A 21,953-nucleotide genomic window follows, 5' to 3' on the forward strand; every position below is an offset into this window, starting at 1 on the left:
GGGCCCTGATCTATATCTTGGTTCTGTGGCCTTGTTAGGAATTGTACCACCTCAAATGGGATTAAGGAGTCCTGTGAGCTAGGAAAGACCTCACCAGAGTAATGGAGCTAAAGGGCTAGTGGTCTCTTTTATTTCATAAGAATAAATAATCATTTAAAAATCTTTTTGTTTATTTTTGATAGAGACTGAAATTGAGAGAGAGAGAGAGAGATGCCTGCAGTACTCTTTCACCAGGGGCTTGAATCCAGGGCCTTCTCATGTGTGTGCTAAACCAGGTATTGGGCTCAACTGGCCCCATAGATCTTTTTTTTTTTTTGAGCTTTTTAAAATTAATTAATTTTTTTCTTCTATTATTTTTTATTTATAAAAAGGAGACACTGACAAAATCATAGGCTAAGAGGGGTACAACTCCACACAATTCCCACCACCAGCACTCTGTATCCCATCCTCTCCCTTGATAGCTTTCTGTCGGGTTCCTCAGGGGAACGAGCCAGCCCAGCTCCCACTTCACCGTCTGGCCTGTTGACCACCAGAGCCTAGATGGAGAGCAGGGAATCTTGGGCCAGTAGAGGCAGGCATGAGTTCGCTGAGGGGTCTTCCCAGTGTACCATGGCAGCAGATGATACAACAAACCTCCTCAGGGTACCGTGACGGAGGATGGAACCTTTTATGGTCTCAGTTAGAAGTTTATAAAGGGGTAGCTGTGCAGGGAAAGTAGCCAAGCTGGCCAATGAGACCAATATCTCCGTATAATGGGAAAGAGAGCAAGGCAGTGAGAAGGTATGGATGGTGATGCAGGAATGGGGAAATAGAAAATTAAAAAAGGTGAAGCCCACCAGAGGGAGGGGTGGGGTGGGGTGATGAGGCAGGTCTGATAGGAAGGTTGGAATTCCCCGGCTTACTGTGGCCACATCTTGCTCAACCACAAGGCTGGCATGCCAAGGGGAGTCTGATAGACAAGCTTCTGGAGGGTGGTCAACCATCAATGCTCAAACACACATTAGACCCCCAGCTTTCCTATTCTTTAACCTTCTGGGAGTATGGACCCATGGTCATAGTGGGATGCAGAAGGTAGAAGGTCCGGCTTCTGTAATTGCTTCACTGCTGAACATGGACATTGACAGGTCAAACCATACTCCCAGACTGTCTCTCTCTTTCCCTACTGGGGTGGTGTTCTGGGGAGTCAGAGCTCCAGGACACATTGGTGGGGTCATCTGTCCAGGGAAGTCTGGTTGGCATCATGCCAGCATCTGAAACCTGGTGGCTGAAAAGAGAGTTAACATATAAAGCCAAGCAAGTTGTTGATTAATCATGAACCTAAAGGCTGGAGTAGTGCAGATAAAGAATTGGGTGTGTGTGGGGGGGTGTCTCTGTTCTGTAGATAGCTAGTAGGCATATTTTAGTTATATTCCAAAGGGCCTGTGGCTATACTAGTTTTTTTTTTCCCCTGAGCCTGAAATCTGATTTGCAGGGGGATCCTAGTTATTGTCTGGGGAGATGATATCATGGATGGAAAATTCCATTCCAGGTGGTTCACTTCCCAACAAAGTCTCAAAACCTAGATATAGACCAGGTCCCATGAGATAGGGCATATGTTCACATGTATTTATAAATTTGGACAAAATATATACCTGAAAGCAAAAGTACACAATAGTCTATAGTGAGTCAGTATGAAGTTCATAATGAAATAGTGTCTACTTAGACTTAGATACCCTCCTCACCTATTTCCTATTATAGTTCCTCACTCCTAAGCTATCTTTATCAAAGCAAGGACTGCAAAAGCTGAATAAGGGCAAGAGACTGGCATACTTTAATGATGACTTTAGTCACTCTCAGGCCACCCCATCAGCTGGGGCCCTAGTTGGTGAGTCCTGAGATTCCCAAACAGACTTGATGGGCCTAGACCTCGAATAAATCCCTCTCTCCATTGTTACAAGTCATCTCTATCAGGAACAACAAAACAGACCCTTTTGTGGGCCCCCCATAGGACCTTGCCCTCAACTTGGATCAACAACGGTAGAGAATGTTCCATCCTCCAAAGGGAGGAAGGACAACATACTCTATGCTACACCTGAGAAAGATGGGTCCTGATATTGGGGCAGCTTGGAACGTTCCTACTCATGACCACAGAATGTGAGGTCAAATCTACAGGGATGCAGAGGTCACATAGGCTTCTAGATGAATATGGGCCCAGGATCAGATCAAATTGATGGGGTTTACAGTCAACAATATTTATACACCTTTCCCATATTTGGGAACTACTCTCTTATCTGATCCAGCTTTTTGGTCCTTTGTCCAGCCATGAGATCTTTTTTTTAAGAGGAGTGATGATAGTTCACAAAGACACTGCAACAAAATGATTGAAATTGGAGGTGATTTCAGATATATGATGATTCTAGAGGTATTAGGTATTAGGTATTCTGTCTTATAGCAAGAGCTATAAGTGTCCTTCAAAACAAATCTCCAATATTAAAAAAAATAATAATAATAATTTCAGCTAGCATGGAATACCTGAATGGGCAGTTCCTGGTGCATTTCCCCTATGTCTGTCTCTCTCTATGCTGTTAAAAGCAAAACCTCTCTCATGCCCAGTGGTTACTCAACCTGGGCTGTCTCTGGTAAAGACTTATGGTAGCATGACTTACTGAAAGAAAATGAAAGAATATTGTGTTCAGAGCTGACTTCATGTCAGTGATCTTCTAAAGAGTCACATCAGGAGTCCGGTGGTAGTACAGTGGGTAAAGCACACATGGAGCAAAATGCAAGGACCAGTGTAAGGATCCCGGTTTGAGCCCTGGCTCCCTACCTGCAGAGAAGTCGCTTCACAGGCAGTGAAACAGGTCTGCAGATGTCTATCTTTCTCTCTCCTCTGTCTTCCCCTTCTCTCTCCATTTCTCTCTTTCCTATCTGACAACGATGACATCAATAACTACAACAATAAAAAAGGGCAACAAAAGGGAAAATAAATATTAAAAAAAAATTTAAAGAAAGAGTCACATCTCATGACAATCTTTTGTGACAGGCTTTATGATTTCTGATGTCAGTGGTCTGGGCACATTCCACTCTGGCCCTGGCATGCTAGGCATTTTCACATTTCCTTTTCTGGCCACTCACTGTTGCTAACAAAGCCCTGGTGGCTCCATGTTGATTCTTTCCTTTGCTGCCGTGTATTTATATATTCATTTATTCACTCATTCATGGTATGTGTCCTAGGAGGAAAAAAAGAAACTTTTTTCTCTTTCTCCTACTGCTTTTTTCATTGGAAATTGTCCAATCAGCTGCATATTTTAGGGTTCATCTTGAAAGTGCAGCTTCAAAACAAAGCAACTAGAAATAGGATGATCCCTAGGTCTGCATTCTCTCCTGTAAGCCCGGGTCCCATGTACCTAGCAGTCTAGTGGACACGTCCACTTGGATGTCTTCAGAACACTCATACTTAAACAATGTTGGGAATCAAAAGCATGATCTTCCAGCCCACACCTTACCTCCTTTTGTTTATATTATCTGAGGGAATGACAACATCACCTGGGGAATAGTTTAATACAGATAGCACAAACTGTATCCTTTAAAATACGAGGACCTCTTAAACCTTGATGAAAAAGTGGCAAGCAGCCTAATAGAGAAAATAGCAGTTTGGGGGTTCTGCGAAAGCCTTTCAAGCCTGAGGCTCTGAGGTCCCATGTTCAGTGCCCAGCACCACCATAAGCCAGAACTTAGCAGTGTTTTTTTTCTCCTCTCCCTTCAGCTAAGAGAGCAGAAGAGGTTGTTTATTGTACATGGGTTACATTCAGCCACAAGGAGAGCAGAACTAGTCCAGAATGTCAAGTCTAAAGCAAAGGAGTAAAAGGGACTGTGTTTTGGTATGAGCAATGAAGGTCACTGAAGATGGTCGCATAGGATCAAATGGTCATGAGGTTCTGGATCCGCTGAAACAAGTTCTAAGCTGCAGCACAGAAGTCCAGTTTTTACCAGCGCCTCTGGCCTCTGGCATCCCTTATTCCTGCTCCTGTGGCTTCCATGGGTGCACAAGTCTACTTGGACCTCTGTCTCATCTTTCTTCTTTTGCACTTCAGCCTGTGCATTCGCTTCTTCCTCCATTTGGCTCTCATCATACAGGGGGTTCTAGGAAGATGGCGCTAAGGCCGAGAGCCTTAGTTCAGCTTTGACCCTGCCTGTATGCTTCTGCAACCACTGGCCTGGAAATCCTACCCTCTAACTTCCCAGGATTTAAGCAGATGTTTTGCAGAGAGAAAGTCAGGAGATGTCATCATGCTACCATCCAGCTCAGCCCTCCTGTTTTTGAGTTTTTCATGTGAGTTTAGTTATAGTGAAGCATACAGATGTGGAGAGGGTTAATGAGAACTGTGAACTCATTCCTAGTAGAGAGCAGGCTTTTGGTAACATTGCTTTCCTTTGTGCTGGTTCCCTGTAACTTCATTTATGCAGTGGAATAATATGGCTAAATGGTTTTCAGCATTCCTTACAGTTGAAAATGACTGTGTTTTTTTTTTTTTTTCCAAAATGACCGCCTTTGTTTCTCGTCATTGCTAGTTCTATTCATAACTTCATTTGGCTTCCTATTCTCAAGTTCAGGAAACACGGCACCCTTGGAAGAGATAGAATCACCTTGATTTTGCTATATATATATAAAGTCAATTTTTTAAAAGTATGTGTATTTTTTATTATTTTGGACAGAGACAATGAGAAATTGAGAGGGTAGAGGAGATAGAGAAAGAGAGATACCTGCAGCTCTGCTTCACCACTTACGACGCTAAACCTGCAGGAGAAAACTGGGAGCTTGAACCCTGGTCCTTGTGCACTAGAGTGTAAGCTCTACCAGGTGTGCCACTGCCCCTCATTTATTTCTTAATGAGAAACCCTACCCACTGCTTATTCATTTAAAAAACAATTGGGGCCTCCACTGTGGTATGTGGATAGACTCTCCCTCACTCCTTAAATGTTAGTTGAAGAGAGAGAGTACACATGACCTTAAAGCAAAGGGTTGGTTTGTGTTTGAGAGCAAAAGGGAGAGTGTTTATATATGTTTGATAGCAACAGGGAACCAGGTTCTTAAAGTCCTTGCAAGAGACAGATGGGGGTTCTTTGAAATCACTCAACACACTTAACACTAATTGGTCTACTTCATGGCCTTGATGTTTTTTCCCAGTGTTCTTTCAACTATCCTGATTACTAACAGTCACAGCACCAATCAAGTTTTACTTTATCTTTAATGTCATTGCCCTAACAGTTGTTTTTATCTCCCAAAAAGAAAGCCAAGCCTGGACCTAGCTGCATTTAGGCCCATTTAGTGCTATCGAAAGTACTCCCAAAAGGCTGGGAGGTGGTACACTCAGTTGAGCACACATGTTATCATGTTCAAGAACCCAGGTTCAAGTCTCTGGTCCCTCACCTGTAAGGGGAAGTTTCACAAGTGATGAAGCAGTGCTATACATGTCTCTCTTTCTCCCCATCTCCTTTTTTTTTTTAAATTTCTTTCTGTTCCAACTAAAAAAAAAGAGGAGGAAGAAGAGTAAGAATAAGTAGAATAGAAGAAAAAATGGCTCCCAGGAATAGTGGATTTGCCGTGCAAACATTAAGCCCCAGCAATAACCCTGATTGCAATAAATATATAATGATAAAAATAACTTTCAAAAAAAATACCCTATCCTAGTGGTAGAGCTTTGACAACCGGGTCAGTGTAAAGGGCTCAGGACACTTTGAGATGACAATTCATCACTTTCTTTGTGAAAATGCTCCAACTAGTGAATTTCAGGAGACCAGATAGACTTCACTGAATGGAGTAAGTGAAGTCAATAGCAGTGGGCTCCTGAGGGACAGTGGGAGCCAGGTTTGATTCAGCACAGTGGTGAGTCCTTGACCTCAGTCTTCTTCAGACTGCTTCCCAGGCACTGTGTCTGATCTTGGCTAAAGGTTCTTCTCAGTCAGTCAAGAAAGGAGCCTGTACTTTTCATTGCCATATGATCGTCCTTTGTCCCCCACATCCGATCACTAAACCTTAAGTTGTTAAATCCAGAGAGAGCTAGCTGCAACTTCAATTATGTGATGTTTCCCTTTTGTTTGAGTCTGTTCTATGGCTTCCTTTTTCTGTTGAGGTAATATTGCCTGACAAGGCTTATATATATGTTTTTTAAGTAAAACCATTTCTTTCAATGAGGGAGAGGCAGAGAGATCAGGACACTGCTCAGCTTTGGCTTATGATGGTGCTGGGGGTTGAACCTGCAACCTTAGAGCCTCAGTAATTAAAGTCTCTTTGCATTACTATTATGCTATCTCCCCAGTCCCCTAAAAACATATGAGTTTTAATTGTACAATTTCACCTTCCTTTCCTCTACCAAGCAGAAGGAGAAACTTCCTTTTTCCTTCTCCCACAGCCACTGCCCCTTTCTCTCTGTACCCTCAGTTGTGTATCAGAATCTCAGTGGGTTTTTTGTTTGTTTCATTTTGTTTTGTTTATTTACTTAGCTTCCAGTTGCTGGGGCTCAGTGCTGGCACTATGAATCCTCTTCTTATGGGGTGGCTTTTTTTTTTTTTTTTACTTTTCATAGGACAGAGAAACTGAGAGAGGAGAGTAGATGGGAGAGGGAAGGAGGAGAGTAGATGGAGAGAGAGAAAGAGACACCTTCAGACCTGTTTCACCACTTGTAAAGTGAACTCCATGCAGGTGGGGAGTGGGGTATTGAACCAGGATCCTTGTGCAGGTCCTTGCACTTAGTATTATGTGTGCTTAACCCAGTGCACCACTGTCCAGCCCCCTCAGTGTTTTTGTAGGACTTTGTTACCTTGCTTTGTTTCTTTGTCACCACATATGAGTGAGACCTTTGCTATATAACCTTCTTCTAGATTATTTCACTCACCATGACTCCCTCTAGTCAGCTTTACCCAGGTTGTAGTAAAGGCAAGATCTCATCCTTCTTTACAGCTGAGTAGTGTTCCACTATGTATCCATTCTGTCCACTCATCTGTCTGAAAACTCAATTCCCTACCAAAGGGTGATCTCTTCATGCGTATTCTACTTCCTGTTAACAGTTTACTAGCTTAGCATAAAATACTATGACAAATAGGTTTTACTGCTAAATTTAAAGCCCCATCACCCCCCCCCACACACACACACACACACATACACCTCCAAAGAACACTTTGGAAGGGGGTTTTCTATTTTTGGTAGACACAGTTGTTTCTAACTATATTTTTCTCTCTTAGATTTCATCAGCTGTGAGACCCAGCATGCTTTTGGAGCTATAAGCAAGAATGTGACTTTTACCCCATTAAGAGCTATATCCTTTCAAGATATTTTATGGAAACAACAAAAAGACAAAGTCATTGAATGGCATACAAAATTTAATCCAGAGCCCCTACCTTACCAACAGTTTAAAGGCAGGGTGAATCTAGACACTACATCAGGTGATCTTACCATCTACAACTTGACATTTTCAGATCAAAATGAGTATCAGTTCTATTCTCCAAGTATTAAAGAGAAGATCAAGTTTTCTCTTAAAGTAGTAGGTAAGTATTCCATAAATCAGTTGTTTCAAATGACAAATGTTCATCTGTTTTAAGAGACAACTATTAATTAATGAACCAAAAGGAAAATATTTCATAACATGTTGCTAGGCCTTCCCCTCTTTGTGCTACAGAAGAAAAAAGAAGAAGAAGAAGAAGAAGAAGAAGAAGAAGAAGAAGAAGAAGAAGAAGAAGAAGAAGAAGAAGAAGGAGACTTTCCAGTCTCCTGTCCCCCTCTGGATGAGGACAGACTATGACTGAAATGAAGGAGGACTGACAGAGGATAGAGCAGTTTCCATCAGCATCCCTGTTTTGCTAAGACTCTTCTAGAAAGCAGGAACCATGATCTCAGAACTGCAACTCCACTGATAGGTTGTGCTCTACAAATTAATGTTTCTGCTGCATACCCGGGAAAGGGGATAGGGGGAGGGAATGTCTTTTCCTCTTATATCATTTATTATTTTTTTTAGAAGATGAGAGGGAGAGAGAGAGAGAGAGAAGACAATAGAGGAAGAGGAGGAGCAGGATGAGGAGGAAGAAGAGGAAGAGAAGCAGAAACAGCTGGAGAAGTACTTTGGCATATTCAATGCCTGGGATTGAACTTGAAGACTTGTGCTTACAAGTCCAGAGCTCTACTATTGTGCCACATTCTAGGCCACCTTCTATATCACATCAAACTAGAATGTAAGATAGGGTACAGTGTCCTGTGCTTCTCATCAGTACTCTGGGTTATTCTTTCCGCATTCTCAAAGCACCCTTCTTGTCCACAGGCTGTTGATGCCTAGAGGATTCTTGGTCATTTCAATGACTGGATCACTTCTGTTTCTGACACTTGTGCCCCAGGATTCTTTTTTTTTTAATTTTATTTATTTATTTATTCATTCCCTTTTTGTTGCCCTTGTTGTTTTATTGTTGCAGTTATTGTTGTTATTGATGTTGTCGTTGTTGGACAGGACAGATAGAAATGGAGAGAGGAGGGGAAGACAGAGAGGGGGAGAGAAAGACAGACACCTGCAGACCTACTTCACCATCTGTGAAGCGACTCCCCTACAGGTGGGGAGCCGGGGGCATGAACTGGGGTTCTTATGCTGGTCCTTGGGCTTCACGCCATGTGCGCTTAACCTGCTGCACCACTGCCCGACTCCCCTCCCCCCCCCACCAGGTTCTTTAGTGCTTGTGATACTTGAATGAAAGTGCTCTGAGTCCTCTGTCCCTCCCCTCCTGTAGTGACCTTGTTCTCCCTTCCCCTGGCAAGACCCCTTGGATCTAGTCAAGCTTCATTTCCAGTCTTCCTGACCCCTTCACTGCTTGAGACTCGGGTGTTCCCGCTTCTCTGTGTTCAGCCTACCTCCTCTGCAGTACCAGCCCTGACAGTCCTTCCTGTTTGTGTCCTGCCCCCTGTCACTGTCCAGGTCCCCTGACGTTCACAGACTCACCCTGTTGTTCATGTTCATAGCTTCTCTGCTCCCATGTCCATTGTTCACACGTAAGTGTCAGATCACAGACAGTTTGGTCCAGTTTTTTGTCCTTTAGCTGTATAAAGTACATCACCCCGTGGATTTTTTTTTTCAGAGCTGGGCCTTTCCAACTCACATTTTCATCACTTCTGATGGCTTATTTTCATGAAACTAGAGAGAGAGAGAGAGAGAGAGAATATTTAGCACCACAGTTTGCCCCAGTGCATAGAGTACCAGGGCTTGAACCTAGGCCCTGCACATGACAAGGCAGGCGCCCTATCCAGTGAATAATCTCTCTGGCCAATGTCCCCACCCTTTAAATTCCTCTTTACTGACATCAGATAAATCTCTGCCCCCCCCCCCCCATTGTGGGTGGGTGTCATCACTCACTTTCCCAACAACTCTCCTTAGTTGCCACACCTCTCCTTCCCCTTACTTATTCCTCAGTGGTAGCTCTCCTCCCCTCCACTCCCCTCTCCTCACCACCCACCCCCCCTTTTCCCCCCTTACACTTCGCTCTTCATTTCACTAAGGGAGCTCTTAGAAGAGAATGTTCATAGGCTCTCACATTGACCCCCCTGTGCCTGTCTAGCCCATCTATTTCTCCTCCCTCCTTCAAAGTTCCCCTGCTAAGCATGCCATGTTTGCTCATCTGAGGTCCAGTGCATCACTGCCTTCTGCATCCACCTCCTCTACCTGGATCTGTCTAGTGAATCAGTTTTTTCTCTATGAGAATTTCCCCAGGAGCTGAGGACTCCCCCCTTCAGAGTGCAAATACATGGCTGTGTGTGTTGTCACCGAGAGCCCTCTCCTCACCCCACTGCCTTTCCAGCTGTCACCCACTCACTTCCCATCATTACTTTATAAAAAATAATAAAAAAAAAACTGCTTGAAGAAATTCTCCATGGTACTTTTCTCCATTTGACTTTTAATCTTCACTGCAGGCTTTTGTCCCCATCAGAGCCCCCCCAAGCCCCTCTTTATCTCCTCAGTGGGAAGGTCCCTGTTTCCTTGTCTGTCCAGGACTTTCTAGGCCTTTGGTTCAACTAGTCACACCCTGTCTTTGAAATGCTGCCTCATCCCATGTCCAGGGCACCTCCCTATTCTGGTTTTCTGGTTTCCTTTCACTCACTAGCCATTCCTTCTCAGCTTTTTGTTGTTGTTGTTGGTTTCCTTATCTGCTACTACTACTGTTACTATGGCTATTACTACTGCCACTACTGCTACTACTACTACTTCTCCTTCCTCTCCTCCCCTTCCTCCTTCTTCTTCCTTTTCCTTTTTTATTATTCATGTACAATTTCAACACTCTGGGCTGAAATTTTCAGATAAAGAGACAGTGACAGAGACAAAGAGAGAGACGTCACAGCACCATAGCCCCTCCCCGTGCCATAGCATTCCCATGCATTGGGTGGCAGGGAAAGGAGGAGGTCAACCTAGGCCAGGAAAATGGCAAGGCAGGGGCCCTCTCTGGTGAGCTGTCTCCCTGGCCCTTCCCCAGATTTTTCATATTGGAAACATCCAGGATTCAGCCCTGGGCCTCTTCCTTCTCCTCTTGCATTCACACCCAAGTGCTGGAGCTTGGTCCTGTGTCAGGGCTCTAAGTATCATCTGGATGCTGGGAATGCTTGGTGTTAGGGCTCTATCCCAGGGCCCTTCTGAAATCCTGTGCGTACCCTGTCGCTTTGTCCTTAAATAGTTTGGACTGGTATGTGAGTTTCTATTAAAGTTAATGGATAATACATACAGTTCTATAATATGCATCAAATGCATATGATTTTCATTTCTTCCAGAGTAGTGAACTGAACTTATGTGTTTTTCATTAAAAAAAAAAATTTACTGGGGAGCCAGGTGGTGACACACCTGGTTAGTTGAGCACACACCTGGTTAGTTGAGCACACCAAAGGCCCTGGTTTGAGTCCCTGGACCCCACCTGCAGGGAGAAGGCTTTGCAAGTACTGAAGCAGTGTTGCAAATCTCTCTATCTTTCTCCCTCTCTATCACCCTCTCCCCTCTTAATTTCTGGCTATCTTTATTCCTGAGAATGCTTAGCTTTAGGGTTCTATTCCAGGCCTCTTGTGAGCTCCTGTGCACATCTGTCTCCACTGGCCTATCTATCATTGAATTCTCAAGTGCCTTATGTCTATAAGAGAGCTCCAGAACACTATTCTCTTGAAACCTGCCCCTTCACATCTGTCCCCTCTCTGTTATTGACCCTTTTTTATTTATTGACCCTTCCAGGTGCTCAGGCTAAGACTATGCTGTCATCTTGATTCTCTTCATCTTGAATGCTATCTTCACTGAGAAGGAACATTGGTTGCTTCTCTCTTCAAAATATAGCATCTGACTGCTTCTCCTGCCTCCTCTGATGCTGATCAAGGCTGCTTCACCACCTTAGCTGGTTTCCCTGCCTCTGTTCTTGCCTCCTACAGTTTGTTTTTTCAACACATAAGTCAGAGTAATCTTCTAAAAACAGAGGTCAGATCATGACACTTAATCTGCTTAGAATTTTCTAGTGGCCCCATCTTGCTTGGATTTCAAGCTAAAACCATCACAGTGGCTTACCAGGCTGTGAGAATCTGACTCCTGTAACTTTGTCTCCTTTTCTTTTACTCTCTCAGTCATACTCTTGCCTCACTGCTACTTTTCAGTCCACTGTCTCTCCACTTTCTTTCTGAATTTATTTCCATTTCCCCCTTCTGTTAGAGGTAAAACATAAAAATGACTTTATTTGTTTATCCCAGAAATTTTAGGTCTAGTTCTTCTATGAGAAAGGCTGTTGTGGGATGATCAGTTGGTGACAAAGTATGTAAGATGGATTCCAGGAGACAAAGGAGAGGCAGAAAAAAATCAACAAGACAGGTCAGGTCTGTGAGTTCTGTGTGCGGTAGTCTCCGTGGAACAGGAAGTGGTGACTTAGTGACATGTGATAGAGAGCAGCCATTACTCATCAGCCCATCTAGCCAGGCTTCACTGGAGCTACTGGGAGGAAGAGAAATATCTCTCTGCTCACAGTTCTAAAACTCAGCAAAGAATCTCGGCAAATTAATAACCACTTGGTAGTATTTGTTGTATTGACAAAAGCAACCAAACTGGGCTGCTGAGAGGTGGGTGACACAATTAACAGAAATTGGAACTATCAGGCTTTGGTGAATTCTCTATGGAAGATGGTGAACTCCATCTAACCAAGTGAAGCTTAAGGTATCCAGACATTCTATTAGAGAAAACCAGAGCTTTTGTTGAAGAGCCAGAATTTTTTTTTCTGTCATCTCTGAGGCTTACTGCTTCAGGATGGCTTTTGTAGTTTAAAAGAAGATGACTAGAACCAAGCAGAGTGTAACATCCCCATACATTAGAAACTGGATTCAAGCCCCCAGTCTGCCCCTGCAGAGGGGAAGCTTCATAAGCAGCGGAGAAGTGCTATAGGTGTCTCTCCTCTCTGTTTCTTTCTCTTCCTCTTTATCTTTCTCTGTCCCTTACCTCCTATCACACACAAAAAAAAAGGCCATTGGAAACAGTGAAGTCATGCAGGCACTGAGCACTGGTGATAATGCTGGCAGCTCATTTGTGTACGTGCGCATGTGAGCACTTACATACACACACAAAAGTAAAATTTATTTCAAAACAAAACAACCCCCCAATAAAAAAGAAAGAAAGAAAAACAAAGAGGGAGAGAAATAATATCACCAAAGTTTTCAGCAATGCAATGTTAATTGGACTCAAACTTGGCCCCTTGCAGGAAAGTATCCAAAGTGAGCTATTTTGCCATGCTATAGCAGAATTAAAAATAAAACAAAAACAAAACAACAACAACAACAACAACAACAACAAAGTTTGAAGTCCTGGCAGCACAGGGCCAGTAAGCACAAAAAGATTGATCCAGCATTGAAATAGCAAGCAGTAGAATGCATTCAGAGAGTTTTTTTTTTTTTTAGTAAGTTTATTTCTAAAGCCTGATGAAGGCTTATAATAATTAGAAAATTTAAGTTTGATGGTAGCTCAATAAAGGTACTTGATTTGGGTATATAGATCAACTGGGTAGCCCAAGAGAAGCAAAAGCACAGGAGGTGAGTTTTGGTGAGGAGAATGTATCAAGTATGGGAATTGAAATCCTGGCCTGGAACTTCCGATTGCACTCTGTGACAGTGGGGGTCCTCTGAGTCTAACACTGGAGCAGGGCAGTGACTGATGAAATCTTCTGCAAAAAGAATCAGACTTGTATGATGTATGATGGATTAGGCTTGTATGATGGATTAGAGAGAGGAAGTTCCACTGGAAGCTGTCATGTTCATCCTGGTAGACAGAGGTGTTGTTGTAAATTTCAGAAGGGAAAGAATCACAAGGAACTTGCAAGAGTCAGTAAGATTTAGATTCTGGCTGTGAATGCCTAAGCTGACTCATAGTTTCACAACACAACAGTATAATAAAATGTTGGGTCATCCCATTTTTCTTTGTAGAAATGAGGAAGGCACACTTCCCTGAGGGTATGTGAATACTTATTTAAGGGACTTGATACTCTTCCGGAGACACCAGAGCTAAAGTGGGCACTTTCACAAAGTGTATTTTAGATTGGGGATTTCCTGGAACCTCTGAAATTCAGGTTGTTCACTGCTTTACGTATGTAAATTGAGATCTGACTTGACTTTACCTTTCCTCAAAGTCCCCTTAAAATTTCCACTATCAGTATTTAATTAGTTCTTTCATAACCCCTAAAAACTTCTCTTTGCATTAAAGATAGTCATGTTCTAGTAATAGAATTAACTGCTTTGTCCTTAAATGGTTTGGACTGGCATATAAGTTTCTATTAAAGTTAATGGATAATACATGTAGTTCTATAATATGCATCAGTGCATATGATTCTCATGTCTTTCAGAGTACTGAACTGAAATCATTTTCCTTATTCTTTTTTTTTTTATTGTATTGCACCAAACAAAGTAAAAGACTCTGGGGGAGCGGGGGTTTCAGGTCCTTGAACATGGCAGAGGAAGACCCAGTGGGGGTTGAATTGCTATGTAGAAAACTTGGAAGTTCTATGCATGTAAAAACTATCATATTTTACTGTCAACTATAAACCATTGATTCCCCCAATAAAGAAATTTTAAAAAATTATTGGGGGGGTGTACCTGGTTGAATGCACATGGGCCTAAGTTTGAGCCCCCATTCTCTACCTGCAGGGGGAAAGCTTTGCGAGTGCTGAAGCGGTGTCTCTTTTTTTTCTATCACCCCCTTCCCTCTCAATTTCTAGCAGTCTTTATCCAATATATAAAGATAATAAAATTAAAAATATATATATTGGATAGAGGCATCAAAATCAAGAGAAGGAAAAGGGAGACAGAGAAAAAGAGAGAGAGAGAGAGACACTTGTAGTACTAATTTATTGCTTATGAAGCTTAACCTCTGCCGTTGGGGACAGGGGTTTAAACCTGGGCCCTAGCACATGATAATAAGTGCGCTCAACCAGGAACACCATTGCTGGGCCCTGAACTTAATGTATTATTACAAGCTAAGCTATTTTAGGGATGAAGTAGACACATTGTGTGTCAGTTAATGCTAATTGAGGAGCACAGATGTAACTAACAGTTGCTGGAGCCTAGAGGTATTCCTACATACAGCAAGAGAATATTGAGAGTTGAGATGAAAAAGATCCCTGGTACAGAAACTCCACCCAGAGCTCAGGAAGATTGGTGTTGAAACTTTGACTTAAAAAATGTTTTGGGGCCTGATCCCAGAGGGTTAAAGCTATCAAGGGAGGGGGTGGGATACGTAGTTCTGGTGGTGGGAATTGTATGGAGTTGTACCCCTCTTATCCTATGGTTTTGTCAGTGTTTCCTTTTTTATAAATTAAAAAAATGCAAAAAATGGTTTTTGGGGAGCTGTGGTGCATAAAAGAAGTTTCAGTGGAGAGCTGGGAACAAGTTAAACAATACAAGGTTATATTAGGGTGAAACGGGTAAAAGACAAAATAAGCAATTGTCACCATGGGTCCATAAAGTCTGAGTATAGTTATCAAAAGTTTAGTCCCATAAGATAAACAATTATCAGCTGAGGTAAAGGTTGTTCATAGCTGTAGAGGAGTCTAACTGTTTACTGGCTACCAGGGTCACACGTGTTCACTTCCCAGAAGAAGGAGCCATCGCAGATACCTGGAGCATCTCTGCTGAGATGCTTCTGACCAGGAGAAGAAGCAGCAGCCAAGAAGAGTGACTTGCTACAAGTCCATGCTTTTTATACATTCCCTTCTTTGCAGCACCTCCTCAGGCAGACATCATTCGTATGCTAATATTCCCAAACTCCTGTTAGGGTCACAGATTGGTATACTTTTTACAAAGGTAGAAAGGTTCTTCCAGGTTGCTGTCTGGTGATAGTGGTGTAGAGAGGCTACCACAAAGAATGTCTATTAAATTATGTCCTAAAATCTTGTGTATAGAACATGTCTGTGACTTCACTATTTTTAATTGAGTAAGTGGTGGCTTGCAAGACTAGAAGTTTTAGATGCTCAAATTCACCTCTCCTCCACCACGGTGTCACTCACTCTTCCCCACAGCCTACTGGAACTCCCTCTCCCCTGTCATCCTACTGACCTTTCCTCTCTGTAACATCTACTCTGCATCATAATCTTAGGATTGTTTTTGTTTGACTTTGCTCTTTTGCTTTGTTTCTTTAAACAGCTGAGTAGTATTCCACTGTGTACATATCCCATACCTTCTTTACCTGCTCATTTGACCCTGGCAAATAAGGTGGTGTCTCTGTTTTGACTTTTATAGATAGTGTTGCAATGAACATAGGTGTACATCTTTCTGTAGCTTTCTCTTGTATTAGGACAAGTCCCAAACTCTTTGCTTATCTGATGTGTCATCACATCATTTCTTCATTCACTTTCACTAATCTGATTCACACACAACCACCACCTTACTCCCCACCACACACACACACACACACACACACACACACACACACACACACACATTGCCCTGGTCACTGCTTGCTCTCCTTATCCTGGTCACATGGGGATGCTCTAATTTCCTCAAACAGGGGATGCTCTTATTTCCTCAAACAGGACAGCGCCAACCTTGGCAGGCACTTCCTCCACCTCCTAGACCTCCTCTCCTCTCCTCTCCTCCTCACCAGCACTCAGCTCCTGTCTCTCTCATTCTTCATGGACTTGCTGTCTGTCCTGGTGGCTGGTGACAGTTTCAGTCATAGCAGAGCCTGCTCCACAGCATAGAATGCCTGAGGGCCTGGATGTTGTCTCTCTTGTTTTCAGTCTTACTCCCCCCCCCCCCCCCCCAGCTATGTCCAGCATAGGTAGTTAGAGCTCCATGACTGTTACTGTGATGCATTTGAATTTATAGGGGCTCGACTCCATGTCAAACCCTACATAGACATGCCTGTTCTAATTCTGGTTAGCCATTTACCAGATTGGCACAAAATACAGTAGTGAATAGTTTTTTTGTTGCTAACTTTAACTTTCACCCCTAGGTAACATCTTAGAAGATGGTGCCTAACTCAAGAAAGTCAAGTTGTCATTTCTAATATATATATTTTTTCCTTCTTAGATGAAATCTGCTGTAATATTCAACTCAAAGTTGGAATTTTGAATGAGAATGTGACTTTTACTTTACCAAAGACTGCAGCCTTTAAAGATATTGTATGGAAAAAAGGGGAGGACACTATTATTGAATGGAATGAAAGTCTTGAGCAGAAGGTCAAAGTATACCCAGAATTTGAGAACAGGGTGTATTTTAACATGACAACAGGTGACCTCACCATTTTCAACTTAACACCAGCAGATGAAGGAGAGTATGAAATAGAATCTCCAAGAAGTAAGGATAACATCAAGTTCTCTCTTAAAGTGGTTGGTGAGTATCCCATGATTCCCTTTATTTAAAAAGCTATATGTTAACTCTTTTCAGCCACCAGGTTCCAGTTGCCAACTGGACTTCCCTGGGCAGACAACCCCATTAATGTGTCCTGGAGCCACGCTTCCCCAGAGCCCCAACCTATTGGGGGAAAGAGAGAGACAGGCTGGGAGTATGGATCGACCTGTCAACGCCCATGTTCAGCGGGGAAGCAATTACAGAAGCCAGACCTTCCACCTTCTGCATCCCACACTGACCCTGGGTCCATACTCCCAGAGGGATAAAGAACAGGAAAGCTATCAGGGGAGGGGATGGGATATGGGGTTCTGGTGGTGGGAATTGTGTGGAGTTGTACCCCTCTTATCCTATGGTTTTTGTCAATGTTTCCTTTTTATAAATAAATTTATTTTAAAAAAAGGCAAATTTCCAACAATTTGAAGAGGCTAATAGGACTGATTCCTTATGACATAAAGCTTTATATTAAATGTGGGTTTGAGGATCCCCATTTTTTCTGGTACAGAAGGAGTCACTTTCTAACCCTTGTCACTTTCTGGTGAGGAAAGAGTGTGACTGAGTGAAGGAAAACAAAAGAGGGAATAGGGATGCATCCTGTCATGCTCTTCTGGAAAGAGTCAACAATGACCTCAGAAGTCTGAACTTCCCTGACAAGTTGTACTCTGTAAATTAGATTCCTGCTTGTCCCTTGCTTTACACTGAGAAGTTAGAGCTCTTTCCCTCTTATGCTGCTTTATTTATTTTCTGATATATTTCATCTGTTCCAGAAGAGAGAGGCCAGAGCAACACAGTGGCATATGTGGGGCTGGGGATTGAACTGAGGACTTTATGCTTGCAAGTCCAGAGCTCTACCGAACTTTATTCTGGTTAGCCTTTTGTATCACTTCAAATTGGAAGTGAAGCAAAGATTTAAAAAAAAAAAAGTCCTTGCATATCTGATCTTTTCAGTGTTTTTCTCCTTCCTGCATCCCTAAGCTTCTTTCTTGCTTTGGTCAACTGTAGAATGTAGGTGCCCAAATGATTCTTTTTTTATTTAAAAAAACACTTTTGTTTATTTGTTATTTAATAGAGATAAAGAGAAATTGAGAGGGGATAGGGAGATAGAGAAGAAAAGAAACAGAGAAACACCTATAGCACTGCTTCACCACTCCTGAAGCTTTCCCCCTGCAGGTGGCCAAATGATTCTTGGTCACCTCAGTGGGAAGATTATCATCACAACTTCTGACACTCCTACCTCAGGACTCTTGGCACTTGGGATACTTGAATGAACATTCACTCTAGTGTCCTGACCCCTCAGTCTTCTTTCTCCCCTCCTGTAGTGACCTTGTTCTCTCCTCCCCTGGCAGGGTCCCTTGGATCTAGTCAAGCTTTATTTCCAGTCTTCCTGATCCCTTCACTGCCTGAGACTCTGGTGTCCAGCTTCTCTGTGTGTAGCCCACCTCCTCTGCTGTGCCAGCCCTGACAGTCCTTCCTGCATGTGTCCTCCTGCCCCCTGTCTCTGTCCAGACTCAGTGCATTCACAGACTCACCCTGTTGTTCATGGTTGTAGGTTCACTGTTCCTGTTTCCATTTGTCACATTCAGGTATCAGATTATAACCAGTCTGGTCCAGTGTTCTGTCCTATGTTTACACATCTGTGGCTACAAAACATGCTTTATTCTGTGGAGTCCACACTCTATTTACTTATTTTTTATTGTTTGTTTGTTTGTTTGTTATCACAGAGGTGGGGTTTTATTCATGCACAGTCTTACTACTCTAGGATGCTTTTTCTATTTATTTTATTTTATTACTTCCAGGGTTATCGCTAGGGCTCTGTGCCAGCACTATGAAACCACTACTTCCAGAGGCCATTTTTTCCTATCTATTTATTTATCTAATAGGATGGAGAAAAATTGAGGGAGGATTGGGGAGAGGGGGAGAGAAAGCTAGACACCTGCAGACCTGCTTCACCACTCATGAAGTGTCCCTCCTGCAGGTGGGGAGTGGAGTCTCAAACCCAGGTCATTGTGCTTGGTAATATATGTGTCTAACTGGGTGAGCCACTGCCCAGTCCTCATTTTTTAAAATTTATTATTGGATAGAGACAAAGAGAAATTGAGAGGAGAGATGGAGATAGAGAAGAAGAAAGACAGAGAGACACCTGCAGCCCTGCTCCACCACTCATGAAGCTTTCCCCTTGCAGGTAGACCAGAGGCTTGAACCTGAGTCTTTGCACACTGTAATGTGTGCACTTAACCAGGTGTGCTGCTGCCTGGGCCCCCTCAGATGCTTTTTCTCAGAGAGAGAGAGAGACACTACAATAGCACCAGAATATTCATTCCCCCATAGTAATAATTAAGTATTCATTAAGTAGAATTAACTGCTGGATCCTTAAATGGCATTGCCATATGACTTTCTACTAAACTAAATGGAAATAAACATGTATTTCTCTGAAATGTCCTCACATAGATCTGATTCTTGTATCTTAGGGAGCAGTGGACCGAATTTATGAGTTACAAATATGTTAGGAATGAAGCTGACACATTTCTTGCCAGTAGAATGCTACTTAAGTACATGATGTAACTAACCTTTGTTAGATTAGAGCTGAGGGAGTTCCCATGTGCAGGGAATGAACACTGGGATCAGAGGTGAAAAATATCTGAGGTCTAGAAATTTTGACCCAGAGCTCAGGAAAGTTGGCATACATTTTGAAGTATTAGAAAGGTTTTTCCAGGTTGCTGTCTGGTTAAAAGTGCAATAAAGAAAGAGGCTGCCATGAAAAACAAAAACAAAACCAAAAAAAAATTATGTTGAAACTTAAATTATTTCATGAAGTCTTGGTTAACGCCCCCCTAGTCTCCTCTCACTCCTCTTCCTCATTTTCATTTCCTCTTCTTCTTTTTTCTTTTCCTCCTCCTTTTTATTCTCCTCCCCTGAAGGAGGAGTACATTTATTAGGGTTTAGTCAAGTGAGGCATAGAATAGAGGAGAGAGATTCTTCTTCTTTGCCTTCTCCTCCTCTCCCTCCTTGCCTCCTTCTCTTTTTCCCTTTTATTACCCCCAAAGTTATCTCTGGGGCTAGGTGCCAACACTATGAATCCATTGCTCCCAGCAGCCACTCCTCCTCCCTTCTTTCTAATTTGTATTAGATAAGACAGAGTGAAACTGAGAGAGGAGTGGGAGAGAAAACTAGATACCTACAGACCTGCTTCTCAACTCGTGAAGCAAAGGGGGAGCAGGGGCTCAATATCAGATCCTTGAGTTTGGCCTAAGTGTGCTCAAACAGGTGCACCACTTCCTGCACCCAAGGAGAGAGATTCTACCAGTCAATGGTATTGGAATTGAGAAATCATTTAGGAATAGACAGAAGTGAGGCAGAAGTCCTCTGAGTGAGCAGAAAGATTTCAAGAAATGATTTCAAGAAATGATGCCACCTCATCAGGGAAGGAGTGGAGGTATATTCCCAGCACAGGAAAATAGAATGAACTTCTTCTTTGACTATTGGGGCTTACAGTACTCTAAGATATAGGTGTACATTTTCATCTAAGTCTCACTCTCAGTTCCCTGTCATCCCATTGTCCCTTCCCCTCTGTAACCTGCATTCCACATCAGAATCTTGAGGTTTATTTATTTTTTGTCTTTGAGCCTTTATATCTCACATATTTGTGAGACTATTAATTGTTGGATCATCTCCTATTTATTTCACTAACCATGACTCCCTCCATCCAGGTCCACTCATGTTGTAGCAGAAGGTAAAATCTCATCCTTCCCTACAGCTGAGTAGTGTTCCACTGTGTATCTGTCCCATATCCGTTCTGTCGACTCATCTGTCTCTGGTCACCTGAGCTATTTCCTTTATTTGGCTATAAGAACAGCACTATGCTATACAAAAGCATAAACCATTGGGTTTCCCTTGTATTAGAAGAAGTCTTAACTCTTTGCTTGCTACTGTGACCTCTATTACCCCCCCCCCCACACACACACACACACACACACACTGTGTCTGTTTTCCCACCTGCCTTTCTTGCTGTCCCTATCCTGGTCACATGGGGATGCTTTTATTTCCTCAAACAGGACAGGCCCAGCCTTAGCAGGTACTTCCTCCACCTCCCAGACCTCCTCTCCTCCTCTGCTCACCAACACTCAGCTGCCTGGCTTTCTTATCCTTCAGAGACTTGCTGTTTATCCTGGTGGCTGGTGTAGCTTCAACCAGGCTTCCTGAGGAAGGCCCTTGACTTGTGGACTCAACTTGGTCTTAACAGAGCCCTGTATACATCATCAAATACCTGAAGGGCCTAGCTGCTGTGTGTCCTGCTTGCTGTTTTATCCCCAGCTATGCCCATAGTATGCACTTGGTGCTCCATAAATGTCATAGCCATGGCTAGAATGTCTGAAAACTCAATTCCCTACCAAAGGGTGATATCTACATGGCCATGCGTATTCTACTTCCTGTTACCATTTTGTCAGCTTAGCACAACATATAATGGTGACTAAGTTTTGCTGCTAACTTCCAAGTCTTGGAAAATGGTATCTAGTTCCATAAAGTCATGCTGTCATTCCTAACATATATTTTTTCCCCCTTCTTAGAATACATCTGCTGTGAAACTCAACTTGTAGTTGGAATTGTGAACAAGGAGGTGAATTTCACTGTATTAAGCTCTATACCCTTTAAACACATTCTATGGAAAAACAGCAAGGGTGTGGCTGTTGAATGGAATGCCAATGAAAACCCCACATACAAGTTTTCCCAAAATTTTAAAAACAGGGCAAAATTAAACACTACATCAGGTGATCTCACCATCTACAACTTAACACCAGGAGATGAAGATAAGTATGAATTTGAATCTCCAAGCATTAAAGACAACCTCAACTTCTCTCTCAAAGTGTTGGGTGAGTATTTCATATATCAAATGATTTAAAATGGCAAATTTCCCACTTTTCTAAGATACTCATACTCATTAATAGTCCAGGGTAAACATCTTTTTTCACAGTCAGTGCCAGGATTGAACTTGGTGCTTCATGATTGTAATTCCAGAGCTCTACCACTGTGCAACAGTCTGGGCCACCTTCTTTATTAGATTTTTTTCAAAAACCAGAGCACTGCTTAGCTCTGGATTGTGGTG

At 42.7% G+C, this 21,953-nt stretch overlaps 1 protein-coding gene across 3 annotated transcripts in view; it reads left to right on the forward strand.

Moving 5' to 3' along the window:
- CD58 (CD58 molecule) overlaps positions 1-21,953 on the forward strand; it is a 76,081-nt gene that overhangs the window by 33,113 nt on the left and 21,015 nt on the right. For all 3 annotated transcript variants that reach the window (XM_060201827.1, XM_016189310.2, XM_016189309.2), the window contains exons 2-4: positions 7,222-7,524; positions 16,535-16,837; positions 21,418-21,720. In XM_060201827.1, the coding sequence (XP_060057810.1) occupies positions 7,222-7,524; positions 16,535-16,837; positions 21,418-21,720 (909 nt within the window). The remainder of the gene's footprint in view (positions 1-7,221; positions 7,525-16,534; positions 16,838-21,417; positions 21,721-21,953) is intronic.

Source organism: Erinaceus europaeus, chromosome 11 (genome assembly GCF_950295315.1).
Source record: "Erinaceus europaeus chromosome 11, mEriEur2.1, whole genome shotgun sequence".
NCBI lineage: Eukaryota > Metazoa > Chordata > Mammalia > Eulipotyphla > Erinaceidae > Erinaceus > Erinaceus europaeus.